The sequence below is a fragment of the Cucumis sativus genome, chromosome 6, assembly GCF_000004075.3.
Source record: "Cucumis sativus cultivar 9930 chromosome 6, Cucumber_9930_V3, whole genome shotgun sequence".
Taxonomy (NCBI): domain Eukaryota; kingdom Viridiplantae; phylum Streptophyta; class Magnoliopsida; order Cucurbitales; family Cucurbitaceae; genus Cucumis; species Cucumis sativus.
In genome coordinates, this window is record NC_026660.2 from 20,264,061 (window position 1) to 20,288,843 (window position 24,783).

Consider the following 24,783-nt stretch of genomic DNA (forward strand, 5'->3'; position numbering starts at 1 on the left):
TCGAGGTGGACTTCAAAATGCAATCAACTTCTAACAAAAGATTAGAAATGTCATCTATTATTTCAAAACCCTTGCTTTTATTAGAAATAACACACAGATAGAGATTGAGAATATGAAAATGGAATGATTGGAAAAGGAAAAAATAGTTCTCACCAAGAAGTTTATCATTCAGAGAGTTGTGGGAAAAAAATCTGTGGTTCATGCCTGGAAACTAAAAAACGACGAAGCCTATAGACGAGGTGTAGTGAGAAGAGCAGAAGTGTTTTTTTAGGAATATTGGTGTCTGAGAAATACAGAGGTCGTATACCTCGGGAACTGATTCATACTTGAACAAATTTGTTTAGTGCAGACGTATCCAAAGCAGGGAATTCCTTGGCAGCAGATAAGACTGCAAGGCCGAGTTTTATGGCGTCGTCATTGCTTGGTGCCTAGAATACACATTATTCACAATCTTTTAGATGTAAAGACATACCAAAATCGTACAAACAACTTAGATATGGATGAATGGTTTACCTCGATGTTAAGAGGAAGTACAGGATCATGCAATGAGAGTCTTAGAAGGAACCACCCACCAAATCCAGAAACCCGAACCTGTTTTCGAGTTGAACAGATGATTTATTTATCCGAACAAACCATTTACATCCACAAGTATTCTCTTGATACACAACAAATCCTATTGCTTTTTGTTAAAACCAATTTACTAAATGGAAAATTGACAACTGAAGTTGTGAAAATTGTTATAGATGAAGGATATAACTTTTGAATGGCTAAATTAGAAAATATACTCTTGAACTTTGTCCTTTTGTCTTATAAGTACTTCTATTAGAAAAAATTCCAAGAATACTTCTATTCTTTCAAAAGTTCCAATACAATTGATATTTCATAAGCGTCTCTCACTAATCCAAATGGCCCAAATTTTGTCCGAAATTCTAAAGAATTTTTAATCCAAGTGTAGTTTTGAAATGTTTAAGATAGGCCAAGGGTAATATATCAACTTTGGAAAGAATGGGGGTATTTTTAAACAAAGGACAAAACTCTTTAGGAATTTTATTTTTTTAATTTAACCTTTTTAAACTGATGTCATCCAGCAGACAAATCTAAACTTACCCCTTCATAGTTAACAGGAGCTTTCATAAGCTTGGGATCAGAAGCAACAAGATTCTCAACATGTTTCAGCACAGCTTCTCCATAATCGCGGAAGGGTCTGGAAACATTGATTTATTAGAAACTTTGTGCAAAGGAATCAAGAGAGGAATACCTTCTAAAGCAAAATCATATAGGTCATACCCTCCTTGAAGGTCTGGATGGTTTTGATTTATCTTTAAACGCAACTCAACAGCAACAGCAGGCTCTTGTAAACCTTCCACCAGATTGGTCAAAACTTGGCTCCCACCACCTAATCCTGAGGCTCTTGCTGATGCAAGTTTGTTTAAAATTTTGACCTGAGATTCATTTTTACATTGTTAAAGGAAACAATGAAGCTAAAGAGAGAAATTAGATTAGTACATGTAAGACAGACAACTATTGTCAATTGGTAACATATCAAAAATAAAGAGAAAAAATTTGTGGGATGCTATATCGAATAGAAACACCCACCATGAGATATGCGCCATCATCAAGCCAATGGTTCTCCTTAAGAGCTCCATGACCACTGGTTTCAATAGCCAAATGTGACTCCTCACCAATAGAATTCTACAACATCAGTATTTTATTGTTTTATTATAAAGATTACTGACAAGATAAAAGTTGAATATATTAGATAACCAGGCCTAACAAAAGACAACTGACAATAACTGATACTCTTCTTCTTGTAAAATGAGTAAACGCAAGCCCATAAGCCATGGACAATTCTATAGTTGCCCGCTCTAAAGGCACGTGTATAAGGTGAAAATGGAAGAACAGGATCCTGTCTTACTGAATAAATATTATGAAAAATTTAACAAAATGTCATTCGGACGGCTATAGGAGTACTTTGATTTTGTTTCTTCTTCTTCACTCACATGGATAACGAAAACTTTCTTTTTGTAACTATGATTTTAAAATTAAATCCCAACATAACATGAAAAAAAAACAGAGATTCTATAAATATTGATCATTCCTAAACTGTTAGGAGACATCTTTCACTAGCCGTACCCAACCAAATTCTTCAAAATCCTCAAACTCCCCACATTTGATAATTGACTTGACTCTGCTTTAGTGAAGTATATGTTTTTTTAATGTTAAATTATATGTATTATCTATTATGAATAATCAAATATATCATATATATACACAAATATTCTACAAGGAAAAAAAAAGTGTCCCAAAGTGTTCGTGTCCCTGAGAAACTCATTGATACCAACCATGGTGGTATTAGAATATAGTAGAACAATAAATCTTACCAAACGGATAGCTTCATCAATGACATTTTTGTAGCCTCTTTTGAATCTGTGATGTTTTCCTCCTGAAAAAAAAAACATCGAGTTAGATACGAATCTATAACTAAAGTAAAGATATTTCTGGAATCCTTCATACCAAGTTTCTTCTCTATAAACAAGGTCAGGCCATCTGAGGTCACACTGTCTGTAACAATAGTGGTGCCAGGATGCTGGAGAGAAGAAAAAAACTATTGGGACCACTTTTACTAATTAAAGACAACATCTCTTCAGAGAGCTGATACAAAAATACCTCCTCAAGAACAATGGCAGACATCAAGGCGATTAAGCGATTCCGGTTAAACTCACGTCCAGTAGAATCCACAGCAGCAGATCTGAAGCAAATGGATGTTTTGAAACAATAGAGCATAGCATAAAAGCGATTCAATCATTAATAGTTAAGCATTAGTAGCACCAACTATCATTACAGCATTGATTATTACCTGTCAACATCTGTGTCAAAAATGATCCCTAAATCAGCTTTGTTGTGAAGGACAGCCTCTGTTATGGCTCTCATTGCTGTCTTGTCCTCGGGATTTGGTATATGGTTTGGAAATAAACCTGGCACAAATAAATTTTATTCTTTAATCTTATAAACCATTTTGAAACTGGACCAACCTAACTTTTGCCAAACCAAATATTACCATCTGGCTCCAAGAACTGACTACCCGAAGTGATTGCACCAAGTGGTTCTAGCACCTTGGCCTGATAAGAGATTGGAGTTTAGAACTTTGTTAATGTATAATTTTGTTGATCTAGCATCTTTTCAATTTCTGCACAATATGGTAAAGGCAAGTAACTTTGTGATGGTTCTTAGGGCTTTACAATGATTACAACAATAACTTCTTATGTTTTTTCTTCATTTTTTCAAAGTATAAAATGTTTGGACTTTTCTTTACCATGTGATCAACTCACCCATGATTGAAGAACTTCTTTAGTACATACATGTAACATATAAAACCTTCACTAGAATCAGCCAACAAAAGTAGAACTGTAGAAGAACATCTATAAATTCAATTTATATGGAGCTAAAAATGAAAATAAGCAGGCTTGTGAAAGTGGAAAAGCAAAAAGTGTTAGCACAAGCACAAAAATAAAGGATGATCTTTTTAGAGGTTTTGAACTATGGGCATAAATAAAGAATTGATTAAAAATCAGATGGCGTCCATAGTGTGGGTGGGGGTTAAGAGGACAGGTATTTACTGCAAAAAATCCTCCTGCTCCATTTCCAGCATCAACAACAATGTGGAATCCTTCCAAGGGCTTTTCTGAGAATTAAGAAATTGACATATATAACCAAGTTGACTCATAAACTTTAATCTCCACATCCATTTAAGCACAATGAAAAGTTTAGATGATTGCACCTTTATTTCCTGCAGCTTTACGAACTGCCTTCACGAGATCAGATGCATAGACACTCATGTAATCAACCTGCTTTATTGTTGCAGAACCTTTCCCCCTTGAATTTTTCAAACCATCTGTGCTATTCAGATTTCTATAGAATTCTGCAGCACGTCCCAGAATTTCTTTAATGTCAGCTTTGCCAAGCCCACCAACATTAGTAAAAAATTTGAATCCATTCCTGTTGAACGGCAAATGACTTGCTACAAAAAATAACAGTATTTGAGATTCGTGTAAGCACATATAACAAGGAAAATAAATAAATAAATATGGTGCAAGAATTTTGGCCTCTATCTTTCTGCAATTATTTTGTTCGGTTCCAGGCTTCAAAATGCAAAATGCATAAAAAAAAGGTCCTCGTAGCCTCTGATTTCATTGCAAATCTCTAATAGAAGGCTAATGTGGCCATTACACTAAAATTTTTAGTTGATACACAGCACTACTGTTTCAGAAACAATGTCGCTAAGCACATAATTCAACACTCTGTCACTGTCTATCTACTATTCTCCATAAATATGAAAGATTAAAAAATGCCCTTGCCCAATTTCTTGTTGAAGATATGACAGCTGACAGTAGTACTCAATAGTAGATACTATTAAGTAGTAAGATGGGCTGAGAATTTGAGAAGATATTCAAGAGTCTTTCTTTCTAACATTCTTCTGCCAAAGTTAAATTAGTAGACAACTGTCCAAATACGCAGCCCCATTCTTGAATTTTCCCATCATTCTCCCTATACTAATTACTTTTTCCATGCTAAATTCCAATTGACTATATGACTATTCTAGCATTGTGCAAAGGACTCATTCTTTCTTAGCAGGAAAATGGATCTGTTGGATCTAACATGGGGTATCAACGTCAAGGTCAAACAGTCTGAGATGGATGTAGATTTTCTTAGGATGGTAAAGAGAAAGCCAGGAAGTTTTTGTCAATTCAAGATGAAAAAGAGCTGTAATGTATGTTCAGTTCTGAAAGGATTGAAACCAGAAACCTTTCCATAAACACCCAGCTTTCGGCGAATTTTTCATAAATTTGCTTTCTTTTCATTCCGTAAAAGAAACCCAAAACTCAGAGACTTTTTAATGTATAGTTTACCAGTTATCATTATAGATCCATCAACAGGACAAAAAAGTGCTTCATCTTCAGTGAGAGTGCTGTTAAACATAGCTGGTGTAGAAGCTAATCTACAAAAGAAGAAAAGATATCAAACATAAGTCTCCCATAGCAGATGATCAGCATCATAGTTACTAAGGAAAAGTATTATTCCTTGTGTATCTAGTCAAAAGATAATGTCATTAGACTAAAAAATATAAAGAAGTTGGATCCAGTTATACAAAATAGCAAAGCATGATAATTGCAATTTTTTAGATTTAGTTGGAATGTGTGTATTTTTGGTTTTCTTTCTTTCTTTCTTCCTTTTTTTTGTTTCCTTTTTTTCTTCTTTTAGTATTACTAGTATTAGTATTGTTTTTGTTCTTCAGCCCTGTCCCTTTGATCAGGCCCTTGTTGTTGGACTTCCATTGTTGATTTATGTTCTTTGGTTTCTTATCAGAGAAAAGGTGAGAGAGAAAGAGAGATGGCCATGGAATAATTAAGTAAAAATTTAACCACTTTGCACACAAGTAATAACATCTATATGTGTTATCATATTATCCACAGAGACTACAAAATCAATATTGGCCTGTGAATATAACCCACCCGTATTGAATAACATCCAGCCCTGCACCAGCTATACCTTGAGAAATTGCATCCTGAAAGTTGATTGGGATGTCAGAAATAGAAGAAAACGAAAACCACAAAGGATGGATGGGGTTCATTAATTACTAGATATTTCATTCAACTGAACATACTGAACGCAATTTATAGTTTACAAGTTCAAGCAATAATTATGTAACATGAGACATGTGAAGGAGCTGATTTCAAATGAAAAAACATCAAGTTTTTAAAGGTCTAAATGTTAGATAAGTTAATTAATAACTTCAGCATTAAATTACTAAATCCAAACATCAAGTGGAGGTTGTAAAATACCTGTAATTTTTTAGCTGAAATACGTGAATCATGTCCAATAGAAACTCTCAAGCGTTGTGAACCATCAGCTTTTTTCTTTTCTAATAACCATGCAGAAAAGCCAGCTCCTATTGCTTCTGCAACTAGTTCAGTAAGATTCACAGGTTCCCCCTCAACACCAGCAACAGCAACACCTCGAATATCACTGCAAGTTAAGCAACACTGACACGTTTTAGCCAATAGAGACCAGCTACAAAATCTTGGGAAGGGGGCTGCCATATCAGACAATTTCTCAATATAAAATGCATAAGTAAGATGAGTAAGATGCTCAGTACTATTAAGTCCTCCCAACTCCAAGATGCATCAAAATTTCACATGCTTGGCTTAATGAGAAGATGATATCTCAAGTATTTTATAAAATAAATAGATGTAAATGGCAGAACGTGGTAAGAAAAGAAGGTAATTTTTAAGTACCTTCCATTTTGAAGCTTCTGGAAATCAATATTGTCAAGAGAAGAGATTGTAGATGGAGCAGCTGCAATAAGATCATGAACACAAGTATTGTTTAGATGGCAAAGCTATAAAATTTTAGTAATTGAAAAACATAAACAAAAAAATATGAAGTGGCACCATATACAACCGAAGTCAAACAAATAATAAGGATTGAAAGAAAAATAACTCAGCAGAAAATGCAAGCAAACTTTATGCATGAAAGGAATCAAGCAAAAGAAAATCCTAAAGGATGTCTAGCATGGTGGTTTTACGCTTGATGTCAACCTGGATAGTGAGAGTCTAGAACAGACCATTGCAGGGAACAGGTCCTCGAATAATAAAATTTATCTGGGGTGTGGAAAAGGTGCGCAACTGCATGGATGAGATGCTAGTCCATGCAACCTTCCCTCCATCAAAGGCAGGCAAGTTAAAAGGGGCAAAACAGTCCCTTCGATATTGGTTGCTGAACTGCCTAGACTGTTGGTAGCACTGTGATACATTAATATTTTGGAAAACCTTCCCTGAAATTGCTGCATAAAAATTTACAATTTATAGACTTAGTATTCATAGAATATTAATCCATCATGTTAGTAGTCATATTGTTCCTGAAGTACCACTTCAGGCCATTGAGCATTTTATTTAGGCTAAAAACACAGAGAAAACTTTAATCTTCATTAGTTTGGCACCGCACCACTACTGTGTGGGTCGTGAACAATTAACTTCTGCAACAATTGAATAATTTTATAGCAACTTGTTACATACCTCTCTTCCTTTTTCTTCGTGCTTGTTCAATCAGTACTTAAACCAAAAGCTCAATCTAATCGATTACACTAAATTTAATCATACCAACACTTCTCGTCAATTGTGGACTTGAAATCTCGTAGAAGCTCCAAAAACTAGCAATCAACATTGATTGAAGATGAAAAGACATTACAAGGGTTCGGACAGGGGACATTTTGCTCTAATATTATATTAAATTACCACTCAACCCAAAAGCTTAAGATGATAGGTTTTTTTTTTTTGATAAGAGACAAATATATTCATATAACAGAACAGAACATCCTAAGGGCGAGGGACAAGAGGGCCCTCCCCGGAAGAAGCTAGGGAACTAAGAAATGATGGCCTTCCAATTGTTGAAAATCATAGAAAGGCTATAATTACAAAAGTGTTTGGTGTAATTCGTACTCCACCAAGAGGCTGTGTGCTGAACCATAGTCCAAAAAGAATCAAAAGAATTAAATCTATCTTAAAAAATTCTGCTATTCCTTTCTTTCCAAATGCTCCACAAAAGGGAACGTGTCGCACATTTCCATAAGATGTTTCCTTTAGGGCTGTAACCTCTAATATTAAGACCTTCAATCATCCAACTATCAATCTTACTAGGAAGACAAAGCTCCAAGTCAAAAATACCAAACAGAGTGTTCCAAGCTTTTTTTGTGAAGGGACAATGTAGAAATAAATGATCCAAGGTTTCCTCATCTTTAGAGCATAGGCAACACATCGAGGGGCTAAGCAATGTGTTCTGAATTTTTTTTTGTAGTTTCTCATGGGTGTTGAGGCTTCTGTAAGCAAGCGACGATAAGAAAAACTTCACCTTCTTCGGAATTTTATTCTTCCAGATATGACGAATCAAGGGAACAGCAATGGAGGGGGATTCTTCCAGATAAGATGATAGGTTATGGTACATTCATTTATCCCAATTCTTCAAAATCATACAAGACAGAAGTCTTGCTCTTGCTCTTCTGTGTTAGTTATGTTGCCCATGGCTAGAAATGAGTGAGCCATGAATACGGTCTAAATTATTCTAATCTCCTTGACCAGAGGGAAGATTGAAGCTTAACATCTACATACTGTAAAAATATGGTCTGGCAAAAGAGTGAAACTCTGATAGTCATTTGACTCGTTTTTTCTGTTGAAATTTTACTAGTCTTTTTTGTATTCAATCTTCCATTAGTTTGGAAATAAACTTGAAAGTGTCATAGTTTGAGAAATCTGCAGTGATGCAGGGTTGATTGATGGGTCACGACAGTTAAAAGACCTGATAAATACATTAAAGAGAATTTCCCATGTGTCGCCAACATAGTGGGAAGATTGAATAAACATAACTAACAAGTTGAGGCAAAGGCATCTACTCCATCCCTCAGGGTTGAAAATTTGTTGTACTAAAAAAAACTTAAAACCCATGCTAAGTCATTTCTTCCTGAAGCTCACTCCAGTCTAATACTCCAACACAATTTCAAAATTCAATCGAAGGAAACTTGACAAACGAACGAAGGAACAAGAAATGAAATCAAAAGCTTGAGCGCACTCTTCACTTTCACATAGTATTACATCAATATAACTATTGTCAACGAAGACGTCACATAACAACAGATTTATCCCCTATTCGATTGCCAGTAATTGCATAGTAGTTCCCAGAAGAAGGAACCGCATCGGAGGGAAATGAATTTTCAACATATGGCGAAATGATACAATAATGCCAAATTCAGATTGTCCGGAAAAATGGAATATTAGAATATGGAATTGAACTTAAATTGTAAATCGAAGAACTTAAGAGACTGCAATGAAATGAAGTGTACCTGCCATTGAAAGAGCAGAGATTTGGTTCTACAATATTTTGAGGGAGAGAAGCTATTCGGCAGTGCGGAGATAGCAAGAACTTCCACCTTTCTTCACCTGCTGTTCTATGTCTTTGGTGACTTTAAATCAATCAATATTTTGGCTTTCACAAATACCTATTTACAAATATACCAAAAATAAATTAAAATATTTATAAAAATATAACAATATACTATGATTGAATCATAATTACTTAGGTTAAAATCTACCGATTAAACTAAGATATTTATAATTAGTTAGTTTCATTATTATTATATAAAATTAAAATTAATTTTGACATTTCAATTTAACCTTATTTTTATTAATTTATGGAATTAACCAAAAATATTAATAATTATTGAATAATTAAGTTGTAGATATTAAATGAGGTAATTGAATCAAAATTAAAGGGTGTGAAATGCTAAAATTTAAAAATGTATGTTTGGTCATTGATTTCTATTGTTTGTAAAAGTATACTATTTTGGTCTTTAAATTTTTAAATGATACATTTTAGTCATTGATTTTGTAAGATAGATTTAGAAGATTCTAAAGGTATTTTTGTTTAGTTTTTAAAAAGTCAATTAATTATATTTAAAATTACTAAAAGAATAGTATTCACACGAAATGTAATTTGTGGAATTAAACTTTTGATAAATATTGTAAATATAGTTTATAGTATTTGCTTTTTTGATGCGAAATAAAAATTTTAGAACTGTTTAGTTTTCGATTTTTGGGATATTGTAGTCGCAAGTTAGTATGAATTTCGATATTTTGGAGTCTAATTAAAGTTTAATCTCAAATTCTTTAATATTTCAAAATATGTTAATCTTGAGGTTGATACGGACTTGCACGTCTTGAAAGCTTCTCTTCAGTCTTTTAGAAGATGTTGATTACGAACTTGTACGTCTTGAGAGCTTGTAAAAATTTGAATATTCTATTCCTCAAAGCTTCAACACTTCAAAATTTTTCTTCCTTCAATACAAGATCCTTTAAATAGATGACAAATGTATCTATTTAGCGAGAAATTTCATAAACTTTATATGGGCTTAGGTTCATTTTATTATTAGACTTGGGCTTGAGCCCACATATGTTGAGTTTGTTTGGTTGAGGAAACTTAATTATCTAAAATTAAATAAAAATATAATTATCATTTTATTTGTTGTGATGATGTGACAAAAATTTAATTGAACAAAATTTCATATTTAACAAATAGTTTCGAGTGAATATATTTTTTAGAAGTTATTATTTTAATTAAAATATTATATAATTTATAAAATAAAGTATTAAAGTTATTTGAGAGGCTTTTAAATTTATTTTAATAAACCTAATAGATAAAAAGAACTACAAGAATAATAAACGAAAGATGTAATAAATTTGTGGAAGAAATGAGTTTATTCTTCAATTTCACGTTCTAATATTATAACGAGACTGAATAAATAGGAACCAAAAAAATAAATATGAAACGACGTCGTGTTGGTACTAAGAATATTCAATTATATTATATGACGACCGAGTCAACGCCATTGACACAAAAGTTTTCAAGGCGGCGGAAAATATATAATAAATAAATCATGAACGAGCGGAACAAAATTTTCTCTTCAATTTTGCATTTTGCTCTTGTTGTACTCTGAGACGACCTAGGGTTTTGCTTTTTTGGGAGACAGAAGAAGATGATCGAGGTTGTGCTGAATGATCGGTTGGGGAAGAAGGTCAGAGTGAAATGCAACGATGATGACACCATTGGTGACTTGAAGAAGCTCGTGGCTGCCCAGACTGGGACTAGATCTGAGAAGATTCGGATTCAAAAATGGTACAATATCTACAAGGATCATATTACTCTCAAGGATTATGAAATCCACGACGGCATGGGCCTCGAACTCTACTACAATTAGGTTATTTTCTCATCGCTTTCCGGATACTTATTTGTTTTTCTTCTGGAATGAATTTTACAGGCTCTGGTTGATGGTTACAATTAGGTTATTTTTTTACAACTCTTTTCTTTTCTAATATTTTTTTTACTCCTTCCATGAGTTCTTGACTAATTTCCCCCGAAGTCCCGTAGTTCCATTTTATTTTAATTTAAATATTGATGATTACAGTGTAAAGGAGAAAGATCACTTCGAATGTGAAAGCACTACATATTATGTTTTTTATTTGAGATCGACAAGGCATGTTTTGGTTGTTGTAAATTAGACATAAAAGAAGTTGGTGAAACACAAAGGTGCCCACAGTTCAGATAAATTTTCTGTAGTAGTACTGCTCTAATTTTCTCTGTCTATGTATTCGTTAGATCCTTATTTGGAGTATAGTTCATTCTAGGTGACTTAGGAAGCCTTTCATTCTTGCCGGAGAATCTATATTGGAGCCTTACAACTTCGCTAACTAAATCAAGAAATACTTTTGGAAAATTAATTTACTGAGTAGGGGGCTGTTCATGACTGTAAGCTGCAATATGTCAAGTCATATCCCTCTGGTTCTTTCTTAACGATCTTGGTCCTTTCTTACGGGGTAGGATTAGCGATTTTTGATCTTTTCAGAAATGAAAATTATGGATTTCCTATTACTAATTATATAACCATGTTTTATCTACTATGAGTCATCCATCAATGGTGATCAATTAGTCTGCTGGACCGTGGTAAATTATCAATCATCCATGGTGAGGTTTTAATTCTGGATCCTTCATTTAGTGAGCCTTACTCCACGTAGCCTGGTGTGTTTTCTTGTAGTCATGGAGAGGCAACTTTATACTCCTCAATGTTAAACCTCAAGGTAAAAAATGTCTTCAACTTCGAGGCCATAGGTTCAAACATTCCACTCCACTTGTCTCTGAGCTAAAAAAGTTATATATGTCCCTTGATTGCAGTCAAAACATTGCATAAAATTCCTTAAACTAGCATTTTAATGATAACACGCTTGTTGAATAGGCGTATTTCTTTGTTTTTATTCTTAGCAAATACTACAGATGGTTGCTTTTCATTTGGGAGAAGCTATGATGTAATCAATTGGGAAGACAAAAACTAAAAATGGATTCTTATTACTTAACAAGCTAACTGGTCTAGCTTATATATTGGCCGATAAAACTAAAAACAGCCTAAACAAAGTTACTGTTTAGAAACTTCCAGAACATAAAGAAAATGGTAAATACAAAAGACTGGATAATTATTATAACCCTTTAAAGTAAATCCTGCCAACAACTAAGATACATCAAGCTACCTGTTTCCATGTTCTTGAATAGTAATGGGCTGATTTATCGCTTTTTAATTCAGTTAATGCAGGCATGGAAAGCCATATGATCTGCTTTGCTACAACTCTCTGAGCTCAATGTTGTCGTGTGGCATTGCCTGTGTAATTTGTGTAACATAAGACAGCATATATTGATGACTGTTTCAGAATAAAACTCGATTGGGGATTTCAATGTAATACATATACAATCAAACTGCTTGTTCGGTGATATCATATGATGTGGTAACTTCATTTAACCTTATGCTCTAACTGATTGTTTAGTTTTTGTGTTTTCAATGAATTTGAATTTAAGCAGTTGATTTCAAATTCAGAATTTTAAAAGCTATGCGGTACCTACATACAGTGGAGCAATGTATAGAGCTAAACTGTCTTTCTTGATCCTATGATTTTGTTTTTATTTTCATTGTTACCCCATTTTTTATTTGAAGAATTAGGAATGAGGTTTGTAGAATATCATTGTTTGAAGATTCGGATTCTTTCGTCAATAAATAATTGAGTTTTTAGTATGTTCGTTAGGGATTTAATAAAAGTTGATAAATATGTATTTGTAGGATGGGGAATATATTCTCCTATTTCTCTCAGCTTCAACTTCAACTATTTTTAAAATTTGAAGAATGAAGACTGTTACTTGTTAATTCTATTGCTGTTGTCTCAGTAAGGTTGAAAAATAATTTTGCAACTTGTCAATTTGAGATTTTAAATTTAGGAAGAACTAAGATTGGCCTATAAGATTTGGATATTATTTTTAATTAGTTTTATAGTTTTGGAGTCTATAGGAATGGTATTAGATGCCATTCCATTTTTATTCATTATCTTGTTCTTAGTGGCATTAAAAGAAAGCAAACGAGACACGATAATATTTATGGTTAATTTTATATGATAGGATCTAATTAGTTAGGTTAGGTTTTGAAAAAAATCATTGGAATCTTACTATTTGTTTTAAAAGCACTCTTAATTATTTAGCAATTAGCAGCATAAAACATTTAGAACGAATTCATTGTTACATTGTTTTAGGTCTCTTAATTACTCCGAGGTTTCTTACCAATGATTAAGTTTTGTGTAGAAAACCTGTGAAATGTTATCTGTTAATTAACTTGTAAGACACAAGGTATAAAAATGTGTACAAAAAGGGCACACATACCTTTTCAACCTGATAGTAATGTTGTAAAAATAAAAGGAGGTTTGGACCTTTGTGTACATCAAATCTACCCTTCCAAACATAACTCTTTAGTGTCCATTTATCCTGCGGAGAGTCAGAATGAGACGGGAGTTTGGAGAATAGCAGTAATTGGAGAAGACATAACTCGTTAATGTTAGAGCTGGGGACTCAACCTTTCATCCCCACAATGGTTATACTTAAGTAGACTCTGTCTCTGCCTATCTACTCACAAAAATTTCACAAAAAAAAAAAGGTGCAAAGTTCAAATTCTATTTTAGTCCTCGATATTTTATATAGTTTTCTATTTTGTTCCTAAAGTTGTATGTTTTAATCTCTTTTAACTTTTAAAAATACGTATTTTGGTTATGTAACATAATGTCGTTGCTTTAAAATTTAGAATAAGAATAATGAGATGACTTTTATAATTGGATGACTAGACTACCAAAATAAGATAATCAGTCATAATAATTTAAGGTTTTAATTTTTAATAAAAGGTTAGATAATAAATTGAAGTTTTATAGGAGAACTTTAAAAGTCATTTTGTTTTCACGATTTTGATCATCACCATTTTGGCACATTGTCGTTTTAGTTTTACTTTCTCAACTCACGTTTTAGATGCAATTCATCCACCATTTTTCCCTCTTCCTATCAATTCTTTCTTCTTCCTTCCTTTTTGGGTTTTGTAATTCATTTCATAAATATTTATTTGCAATTTTGTAGAGTTTATTTTATACGTGTTTACATATTTTATTTTTTTAGCTTATATTAATGTTAACACTAATGTATCAGAAGATTTCAATTTGAAAAATAAATAAATAAAGGGTCAAAAGCAGGGTAACGGATTTAAGTTTTTTTGGAGAAAAAAAACAACCTTAATTTTTAATTCGAGTTCCTTATATTCAATTTCAGGGTTGATATAAAAGATTTATAAATAAATTAGTAAGATTTTTTTATGTTATTTATCTATTTAATCAATATAATAAATATAGAGTCCAATTAGACAGAAGAAAGTATTTTTAGTTTAGAAAGTATTTTTAGTTTAGAAACCAAAAAAAGATACAAAAAAATATCAAAATAAGATTTTAATCCATGAAAAGAATCAATATTATTTTTCTTTTTGTTATGGGGATTCGCATCCCGTAAATCCCGAAAAAGTAAAAGAAGATTTTCGTTTAGTGTTATGGTTCGAAATAGGGGTTGGGAAGCCTCTCCTACCCTTCCTCCACACCATCTCTCCTCCTTAACAGTTTTTGTTCGACTTAGGCAGTTTCAGTTCTCTTACTCTATATCATCTGCTTTCCTACTACAAATTTGTGTACTAGAAAGAAAAAAAAGAGAAATAGGAATCTATTCAATGTGTTATACGTACTAAGATAATATCAAGAAAGACGTGAATTCATCATGAAGATTACCATCACCCCACGATTAAAAGTTGTCGAAAACAGGTAAGTGTAGCACTTTTTTTTTTTTAAAAAAAGGTGTCTATAATTTATATACCAAAAAATTAATGATGAAATTTAAACTTTTAAAGTATCAAAACTATCTACTAATTTCTCACTTATGAACTTGAAAAAAATACATGTCTTGGACAACGTGCTTTTATACTATATCTCAATAGATTGATAAAAAAAATTAATGAAATAAGTAGTAAAAGAAAAATAATTATAATAAATTAGGAAGAGTCTATTGTTAAAAGACAATATTTATAGTTAGTTGTAGACATTTTGAAGGGTGAAGAAGATAAGATTGTTTTTATATAATAATACTAACCCTATTGATATGATATTTTGATATAAATTAGTCTAAACACTAATCTTTTATATATTTGTTTTAAAACATCTTTATTATAAAATAAAGAAGTAGAACCGTGTTCTTGGATTATTAAAACATTATAAAAATTTTCACGAATGTCTCATTGGTATAGTTTAATTTGAAAAAGAGAAGAGGGGGGGTTTGTTTGTGGAAGCAACGAGGAATCAGATGAATATTTAAATGTTTGTACATTGAGCTGTTCTTAGCAATCGTCAAACTTGGAAGAAACCATGGCGATGAACAAGGTAATAAATGTCTGTTTGTTTGACCAATTTTTTTGTTGACTTTACACCACCTTTTCTTTTCATATTCTTTAATGTTTAGGGTTTATGATCGGGATTAGATTCAAACTATAATGCTCATCATTTATTTATGGTTTAAGCGGGTATTTGAAACATTGAGTTGGTTATTATAATCTGTGTAGACTATGATAATTAAAAAACATTTCCTCTCTATTATTGTTGGAGCTTCAAATATATCGTTCTATTTCACCACCTTGAGGTTGGGGTTTGATACCACTAAACCTAGAGATCATTTGTAATGAGGTTTGTGAGAATAACACCGATGTGATTGTTATCCTGTAAGCATATCTTTGATCTGAGAGGAGATTATTTTAATAGATTTGTTTGATTCAAAATACCATTAGATACAGATTAAACCTACAGAATCACCTAGATATTAAGGACCAACAACTAAGTTAATTGTACGTGGCTAGCTTGTTTGTATTAATTAAAAAGCATCCATAAACTAAATATGTCATCTGTTGAATAAAAGTCTTATTAAAATTTGAGATTTTTATCATTCATTATAAGTTCTATTTTCATCTTAACATTTTAACAGTTTTATACCATAGTATGAAATGAGGAAACTGAAGGAACCATCTACTCGGGAAGGGGTATGCAAGTCTGACTCAGAAGAACCAATATTAAATTAGAAGGAAAAAGAAGAACTGTAGTCTTTTTAGTTCTTAAACAAAGAGAGAGGAGAGGAGAGGAGAAAGCACAAGGAAGGAGGGAGAAAATGATCTCATAAAGTTGACTTTTAAAACCCCCCACCTGCCTTCCCCATGGATTCTTGGATCTGGGGTTACTTAAAACAATGTCGATAGACCTCCAAAAGACATATTTTAAATATATATATATATATATATATATATATTCTTGGAAGACACCTCTGTGATTGTTTGGGTGTTTGTGAGTGTTTGTTGGTTGACTTAGAAGATAGTGCAGTGTTTGGTCATGTGAACATGGCCACCGACAACCTTGGTTTTTCCCTCTTTTTTTTTTTAGTTTATGGATTCTAAGGTAGCTGACAGCATAATTTCAAAAAAAAAAAAAAAAAAAAAAAAGTAGGTGACAGCATGGCCTTTGTTATGTTCTGTTTCTGTCTAATGCAGTTTTGAGTGTCATTGTTTCTTTCTTTCTTCCTCTCTCATCACACTCTCTGTTTTTTTTTTCCCTCTTCTGACACTCTTTTGGTCCAGTTTACTTTTGTTTCTATAAACCTGAAACTTATCTTACCCTTTTTTACCTTCTCAAATCTTATCCATTCACACTTTTACATTAATCCTTGCATAGTTTAGGATTTGCATAGATGAATGAATCATTTCGTATTGCTGCTTACTTCCTTCCTTTTCATGGTAATTATTGACCAAAACTGAGTAACTAATAAAGGAGAATATCGTTACTAGAAAATTCTGAAGTTTTCAACAATTAAAAAACAAACCCAGTTCTTGTTTACTGGGTAAACAAAGGAGAAGTGCTCATTTCAAACTGAAAAGTATCAAAATTTAGACTTCCGGCAAGATGAGAAAAATAGAAAGAAATAACAAACACAACTTATAACTCAACTGTACAACGAAAAGGCAGTTCCATATATTCCCTACGACTACATTCTAATGTCCTCTAATCTTGTCTCTACTTCGAGAATCAATGTTGTCCCTACTTCGAGAATCTGTGCTTATGGTTAGTTTTTGCGCTTTCTTCAGAAACTCACTGTCAAAACCAGAAGAAAAAAAAAAAAAACAGTGTCTTTTAGACTACGTGGTCAGACGATTGGCAATGATGAAAGAGACTAAAAATATCTAAAACAAGATTACCTGAAAGGCTCTTCTCCAACATGCTTTGTAGCACCTAATGTATCCTGATAAAGAACAGAATTCAGCATCTCTGAGCTTCCTAGACCGACCATATTGCCTAATTTTCTATATAATTCTTCATACGACCTGAGGGATGAAAGATCAAGGTTACAACCAACATTCTCCAACTCCACAAACACTTTGCAATAAACAGTGTCCAAGCTAAGACCAGATTTGTCCTGACCATTATACAAGGTAGATCCTCCCTCTGATGAATTCTCAAGTGAACCATTTTGCTGCGATGACAAACCAGAACCGTCAGAAAGATTTGATGCTTTCTCTTGATTTGCATCTGATGCATTCATCGTATCTCCAGAGCAGCTGTTAGAATTCTGTTGGTTAGGAAAAATAAGTTGGCCAAACAATATTATATGAGCTGGTTTTGTTTCTTTGCTCTCCTTCGAGCTTTCCTTTGAGCTTTCCTTTGAGCTTTCTTTCGAGCTTTGGATATGATTTCTCATTGGTAGCCAGAGAGAACAATTATCAGGGTTTTTCATGCCTGCAAAAATATCTTCGCCTCGGATGCCAGGAAGAGGAGTGGCATCATCAAGGTGCTTAAGACCAGGGGAAAATTGTCCCGGAAGCAGTTTGCTGATTTGGAGGTTGGGTGAAGAGAGTCCAAATTGAGTATGCCTGGCTCCCTGTATGCCTGCAGGAATTTTGTTAGCGGTAATACCTTGTAAGGGGTTGGTTGTGTCAAAGATATTGGTGGAAAACGATGGCATTGGAAGGTGACCAAAACCAGAACTATCTGCTTGAAGTGGAAAACGTGGCTTCTTTCTCGGTGGCGAGAAGGGGGAGACATGGATAGCTGGCATATTTACTACCACTTCAACCAACCACGGGTTGACACTCTTTACATTTTGCAGCAAATCTGGCTCATCCCATGTCACCTATAACAATGATGAGCCATTGCAAAAATTACAACCCAGAACATATAAACCATATTGCTTGTGATGATAACAAAAGAAAATGATCAATTACTAGATCAAAAAGGCACCCTATTCAAAGCTCGTATTCCCAACAGTCTCAGGAAATTCACTCAACAGGTGAACTAGATGAAGTAATTTGAATTTAACATATACAAAGGATTTCTGTTCTTTGTGAGGGATGATTGATGCCAACAAATTGTGTAAGTAAACAATGCATAAACAAATTGATGTAAAAACAAACCTGCAGCATTCGCCATGGAGAATCAGGCCACCGTATAGGATCAGCTGCCTGGATAGAAGATACAGTTCCCATGAACCAGCTTATTCGAGATGAATCCTCAGTTTCAAAAGGCATCTTGAATCTCATAGCAGAATACCAGTGAATTTGCATTGCAGATCTTAAACTAGAGGCCTTAACAACAAACTCTGGAGTACCAGCACATGGGTAGTACACAATCTCAAAGGACTGGCCACTGGCCGCAAGCATTGCAGCTTCAATGACAGATTCGACCTTCACTCTCCCGCTCAGATTCCCATTTGAGTTTCTTCTCCCCAATCTACCTTCACTCTCCCTCATATAATCTGAATACCCCACAAGTGAAGAGCCTGAATTAGTTGGGTTCCAGCCAGGTGAGTAATCAATTCCACAACCAATTCCCCTCTTGGCTCGTCTAACTCCAATACACAGATCGCCAGTTTCTGCCCTCAAGAAAACAATCGAGTCCCCAGCAACAAGTTTCTTCTGATTTACAAAACTACTCCACCCAGTCGTCAAAAGATGACGACGTGGTGTTCCTCTATATATATGCCTAAACTTCCAAATCTCACCATGAACATCCTTGGCAAGAATAGTCTGAACAGGAGGCTCTACCGAGTAATCCAACCGAGGAAAGATTGTCTCAGCGCAATAACGAGGCACAGAGAACCCTCCACCATTGTTTGCATCAGATTGTGTCAATGTCTTTGCAAACGAGGTAGGTTTATCCTGACTCTTAAGTTCATTGTGAATTAGTAAATCATCCTCATTATCCAAATTGAATTCGTTGTTCGCCAGTGGACTCAACTTTATCTTGGCAAAAACCTCATCAGTTTCAGGATCTGCCATATGTCTTATGCCAGATACCCTGCAAGGAATGATTGAAGGAATTCGAGCATTCCCAAAATCGACATTTCCCTGGGCATGCTCAGTGTGGCCCTGAGGGAAATAAACTACCTTTGAGTTAATAGTAGGCAATTGAATCAGCCCACCGGCACAGGCATGCCATAGCTGAGAATCTAAATGCTTGTCATGGTTCATCATTGGATCAATCACTGAATCCATTCCTCTAGTCGTAATAAAACCAAAAGGTCCTCCAAGTCACAGAAACAACTCTTCCTTCCTTATTGATTCTCAATCAAAATCCTCACAGATAAATGAATTTAACAAAACTAGGCGAACAGTAATCAATCACCCTCTGATAAACGTACACAAATTAGGGGGGGAAATACCAAAAATCCTAAAGAACAACAAAAAGCTCCGGTGCCCAAGCTTGATTACTGGAGAACAAACAAACAAATAGAAAAGGAAAAATCAGAACAAAAAAATAAAAAATAAACTCTAAGACACCCAAAAGCTGAATAATAATACAAAATATCAGAAATCGGCCACAAAAACAACTAGACGCATTTTCTCATCAAAATGAGTCAAGGAAAAAACAAATATCCACCAGTCGATCTATTGTGATTTTTACAGAAGCTAAAAACACATTCATCAAGAAAATGAAAAATAAAACAAAAAAACAAAAAACAAAAATTTATCCTACCTCTTATCCTGAATCAAAAGTTGACTCCTCCGAAATAACATCCAAATAGAATCGAAGAGAATGAAACTTCAGTGAAACCCCAAACTCAAATTCGCTGTCATTTACACAGAACTCAAGATTCCAAACCAAAACCCACACCGATTCTTCCACAATCAACCAAATCGTTTCCCCAAATCCCCAAATGGACGGAACAAAAATACAAAAAGAAAAAGAAAAAAAAAAGAAAGAAAAAAAAAGAAGCAAAAAACTCTAGACTAACTCAATAATTGTCAAGCTGTTATTACAGAATCTGAGTGAAACCCATAATACAAATCTAAAAAACCGTCTTAATTTACTTCACAGATACAACAAAGAAATGAAAAGGAAAAAAAGCTGAAATTAGAAGGGAAAGAGAAGAATTGATAAAGATAATTATGATTAAGACCGTCCGTACAGAGGAAAAGAGAGCTAGAAATGAAGTGCTTCCTCCTTCACCAACACTCGCCTGAAAACTCTTTCTTCTTCGCCGACCTCACTTTAATTGCCAGTGAGAAACTGAGAGATTTATTTATATTCTCTTCTCAATTGTTTTTCTCTTCCTTTTTTATTTTTTTATATTGTCGATTTCATTTTCTCTTTATTTATTTAATCCCAAATTCCATCTCTCTTTTCTTTTTTTTTTTTCTCTCTCTCTCTCATTTTAGATATTTTAATTAAACTAATTTTCGTTCCTTATTATTATTATTTTCAAATAATATCTATTTGCATAAGTTTGTGATTTTTTCACCATCATTTTGTGACATTAACTCTAAAGTCAAATCATTATTTTGGTCAATTGGATTATGTTAATAACTACATAAAGTTAATTAAAAGTGTAGTCAATTCAACATAGACAAAAATATTGCAAATCTTTTTTTAAAAAAAAAGTAAAAATAAAAACATTCTTCGATATTTTTCTAATTATTATTTTTTAACTATATGACGTCATATATCTTTATTTTCTTTTCTTTCTTTTTTTTTTTGTAACAAAACACCTTTTTTCTTTCCTTTCATTTCGCATTATAGTTGAAAGTAAGGAATGAGATTTTTTTCGGAAATTTTTCGGAACAGCGCCGAGTAAACACATCCAATATTTATCTTTTTTTTTTACATTAATAAACAAAAAATTACCATTTCCAAATTGTAAAATAATAATATCAAAACCTCTAATATTTGTTTTTTATTTTTATTTTTTAGATCTCAAAGAGTGTAACAACCACATCCCAAGAAAACCACAAATTCAGCCATTCATTCAGGTGTCCTTTTCCTTCTTCTTCTTCCTTGTTTGTTATTTCAATTTTTTCTATAAAATTTTATATCTCTCTATATATATAATTAATTAAATAGCAATTTAATTTAATTTTTGTAATTTTATTTATTGGATCCCAAACATCGATTTGCTCGAATTTTTTATTTCTATTATTTCTATTTTTCCCCTTTCCCGCTTTTTTTGTTCCCACTCTTCCTCTTGACGCGTGACCTCACTCTCTTTTTTTCAGGACTATTTATTTAATTTTAATCAAATAACAAAAGAAATTGTGTTGTATTAATTAGTTACTTTGAAATTTTTATTATATGGTAACATATTAACTAGGAATTGATGGAGTGCGTGCATGATGTAGTTCGACCAAAATTATGCCTTTTTTTATAATCACTATTTGACATTTATTTCCACATCCCAAAATTATTTCAAGTTCTTAACCATCCTAAGACTACATAGTCAATAGTGTCATTTATGGCAAATTCTAACATTTAGCTTATTAGTATTTTCTCACCTCTTAGTTCTACTATATTATGTGTTTAACATTTTCATCCATTATGAGAAAAAACACATAACAATAATTTATGTATTATTTAAAATTTTAAATTTACTTAGAGATTTAGCACATTTTCACTTTATTAATTTTTCATGTAACAAATCTATCATCACATAGTGCTTTTTACAAATAGGGAAAGAAAAGTCAACCACATGTGATTAAATATAGTTGTTCTTTTAGATATTGGAGATTCAAAGTTATAACACATAAAATTTATCCGATTTCATAAAAAGCAAAGATTTTTCTTATTGAACAATTGAGTCTTGTTTGATTAGAAAGTATAAATGTTAATATTAAAACAAATGGTGTTGACTTAAACATAAGTTAAATAATTGTCATAATCTACTACTTAATATCTTGTCTTACTCCCTAGCCCAACATCAATGTCTTGTCTCCCACACTATATAACATAATTAGGCATTTCTTAGAATAATTTATTATTATTCTATTTGTTTTTTTTTTTGAACATAAAAGTTTGAAAAGAAAAGGAAAAAGGAGAAAAAGTAGTAATTTAGAAAGAAAAGAAAAATAGTATTAAGAAGATAGAGTCAAAATGGTTGGGGTTGGGGGGATGATATTGTTGAAGAAGCACTGAAATCAAGGGAGGGTGGAGGCGGTAAAAAAGGAACCATAGTCAAGGTTAGGTTGTCATGAATCCTAACTCTCCGGAGTTAACCATGGTTAAGGCTTTAACCGAATCCCGGCTTTCCAAGTTGTCGGTTAACAATAACAAAATAAGCTTTAATTTTCTTCCCCTCTTTTTTTGTTATTTGTTTTCCCCATTTTTAGGTCTCTTCCAAAGATTTGGTCAGTTCTACACACTACAACACTCCATTCGCCATTCATATCTCCCCCCAACCCTCATTTTGTCTTTTAATTAAATCTCTTTTTAATTTCTCCATTACGCTTCATCTCTTTTTGGATCAACCCATTTTTGTTAACTAAGGACCCCCCACAAATCCATTTTCTTCTAGTGACTACCATTATTCAAAACTCATTTTAAGATTTAAAAACAGAAAATAAATTTTACCATTTTATTATTGGATGAACTTGAACCACTCTAAGCAAACTACGAGGAGGTGTATTGAGACACTATTGTAGTAAGCTTGAGTTGTACTCTTAGATTTGTGTAACATGTGGTGTTGTTCATATGGATTTGAATTTGTGTTTAATAATACAAGTATTTTATTTTAGTTTTTTTTTTCGTAAAACATGAATTGAGATTGTGGAGTAAAAGTCTATATTTTGTAAAAAAAACAAAAAAAAAAATCATATTTTTTAAAAATAAAAAATTAACAAACAATTTACCAACAAAATTACTAAAAAAAACCGTTAGAAAAGATAAATATTATATTTTTTAAAATTTCCCTTTTAGTATATTTATTAATTTATTCTCACTTTTTTATTATTCATAAGGTTGAAATTAAAACCACACACAATTTGAGTTTTAGGTTCCATACAAATATGCTTCTCTAACTAAATATAGATTTTATTTTTCAATATTTAATTTAATTTTGTCCATAGATATTATCTAAATAGCGACAAAAATTGGAATAATTGATTTTGTAATATTGATAAAAAAAAAAATATAGATGATGAGAAGAAGTGAGGGGGAAAGAAGGAGTAATAAAAAGTGAAAAAGGTAAAAAGAGAAGAAATGATAGAGAATAAATGAGAAATAAAGAAGACATTCTGGAAAAAGGAATCTGGCAATGTAGGTAGAGTAGAAAAGGACTGTTTAACCACACTATGCTGTCTTAAAATTGACATTTTTTATTTTATAATATACATGATCTTATGAATGAATTTATATATAAGTATAAGTGTGTGTGTATATTATGTTAGAAATAAAAGATATGGAGTATTGTTTGGTGGTTTATAGGGATATAGGGACACAAAGAGAGTTGGACATCATTCAAAACATTGACAAGACAACCAACTGTTACTATTATGTCCAACTTCACATCACTTCAATTCCCTTTTTTTTCTTTTTCATTTTTACTCTTTTATATATATATAAACACTTTCTTGTTCTTCTTCACAACACATCATTCAATTGCTTCCTTCACAAACATAAAAACCATTATTCAGAATTATATTCTCAACCAAACTCACAATTTTACTTTGTTTTACTTTTATCTAATTATCCAACTAATTATCTTAATACCCAATAATATACAAAATAGCAATAATAACATTGGACCTAAAATTGTGAACATTATTTATATATTTGTGAACAATTATTTTATTTATAGTTGTGAACAATTTACTCAGTTTTTTATTTATAGCTGCACCAATTCGCCTAAATTCTGTATTTAATTATTTTATTTTAGAAAAAAAATCTAAACAAAAAAATATAGTTTTTCAGGTCTCTATCTTTTTAAGCTTATAGGTTCAAAATTTTATTAAATTAACTTTTTGGAAAATTATTCTAATTAGTAAAATTGTTAAATATATATATATATATATAATAAAAATTTACTTTATATTATAATTAGATCACGATGGACTCAAACAGATAAATGTGAGAATCAAATAGATAAAACTGAGTTTTAATTTATTATTATATTTGAGCTAACTTTGCATTTGGTTATTTTCCTTGTTAAGTTATTTTCAAATAAACGTATGTTTGGATTACATTTTCAAGTGTTTAATTTAAAAAATAAGTTATTTTGAAAAAAAAACTAACACCAAAAACAGATTTTAATGTGCATTTTAAACAATTGGTAAGAAAAAGTATTTAAACAAAAATGAATTTTTTAATCTAACAAGTTTTTTTTTAATTGAATCCAAATGAACGTTGAAATGTTTATCTTAAAAAATGTTGTTTAAATTGAATATTATGATATAAAAATGATTTGAGATTTAATTAATAGAACCTAAAATGTAAAATTAGAAATTGATAGGAGTAAAACGTTAGATTTAAAATCTAAAATAACAAAAAAAAAAAAAAA

At 32.2% G+C, this 24,783-nt stretch overlaps 3 protein-coding genes across 7 annotated transcripts; 1 reads left to right on the forward strand and 2 right to left on the reverse strand.

The window, feature by feature from the left end:
- Window positions 1-28: 28 nt before the first annotated feature.
- Window positions 29-9,034, reverse strand: LOC101204322 (phosphoglucomutase). Of its 2 annotated transcripts, XM_004149857.3 has the most exons (18): window positions 8,891-9,034; window positions 6,623-6,841; window positions 6,294-6,354; window positions 5,841-6,024; window positions 5,511-5,563; window positions 4,908-4,996; window positions 3,779-4,018; window positions 3,618-3,682; window positions 3,059-3,119; window positions 2,858-2,975; window positions 2,668-2,749; window positions 2,515-2,587; window positions 2,382-2,443; window positions 1,597-1,692; window positions 1,288-1,442; window positions 1,108-1,204; window positions 514-591; window positions 29-428 (listed from the first exon to the last, which is right to left on the reverse strand). In XM_004149857.3, the coding sequence occupies exons 1-18, from the start codon at window positions 8,895-8,897 to the stop codon at window positions 321-323; spliced, it is 1,848 nt and encodes a 615-aa protein (XP_004149905.2). In that variant the 5' UTR covers window positions 8,898-9,034; the 3' UTR covers window positions 29-320. The 2 variants fall into 2 exon arrangements, with proteins under 2 accessions (XP_004149905.2, XP_011657493.2); XM_011659191.2 differs by lacking the exon at window positions 6,623-6,841 and having other exon boundaries at window positions 8,891-9,029.
- A 1,452-nt stretch (window positions 9,035-10,486) lies between these two features.
- On the forward strand, window positions 10,487-12,458 carry LOC101204809 (ubiquitin-like protein 5). The gene is made up of 2 exons (XM_004149859.3): window positions 10,487-10,801; window positions 12,176-12,458. Exon 1 carries the CDS (start codon window positions 10,580-10,582, stop codon window positions 10,799-10,801), a length of 222 nt encoding a protein of 73 aa, XP_004149907.1. The 5' UTR covers window positions 10,487-10,579; the 3' UTR covers window positions 12,176-12,458.
- A 4,326-nt stretch (window positions 12,459-16,784) lies between these two features.
- Window positions 16,785-20,585, reverse strand: LOC101204568 (auxin response factor 18-like). 4 transcript variants are annotated; one of them, XR_969676.2, is made up of 5 exons: window positions 19,995-20,552; window positions 18,434-19,728; window positions 17,445-18,153; window positions 17,222-17,347; window positions 16,785-17,117 (listed from the first exon to the last, which is right to left on the reverse strand). XR_969676.2 is itself a non-coding variant. In XM_011657993.2 (4 exons), exons 2-4 carry the CDS (start codon window positions 19,511-19,513, stop codon window positions 17,018-17,020), a joined length of 2,112 nt encoding a protein of 703 aa, XP_011656295.1. In that variant the 5' UTR covers window positions 19,514-19,728; window positions 20,428-20,585; the 3' UTR covers window positions 16,785-17,017. The 4 variants fall into 4 exon arrangements, 3 of the variants coding, with proteins under 3 accessions (XP_011656295.1, XP_011656294.1, NP_001268716.1); XM_011657993.2 differs by having other exon boundaries at window positions 17,222-18,153; window positions 20,428-20,585; XM_011657992.2 differs by having other exon boundaries at window positions 17,222-18,153; window positions 19,995-20,544.
- Between the last annotated feature and the right edge of the window lie 4,198 nt (window positions 20,586-24,783).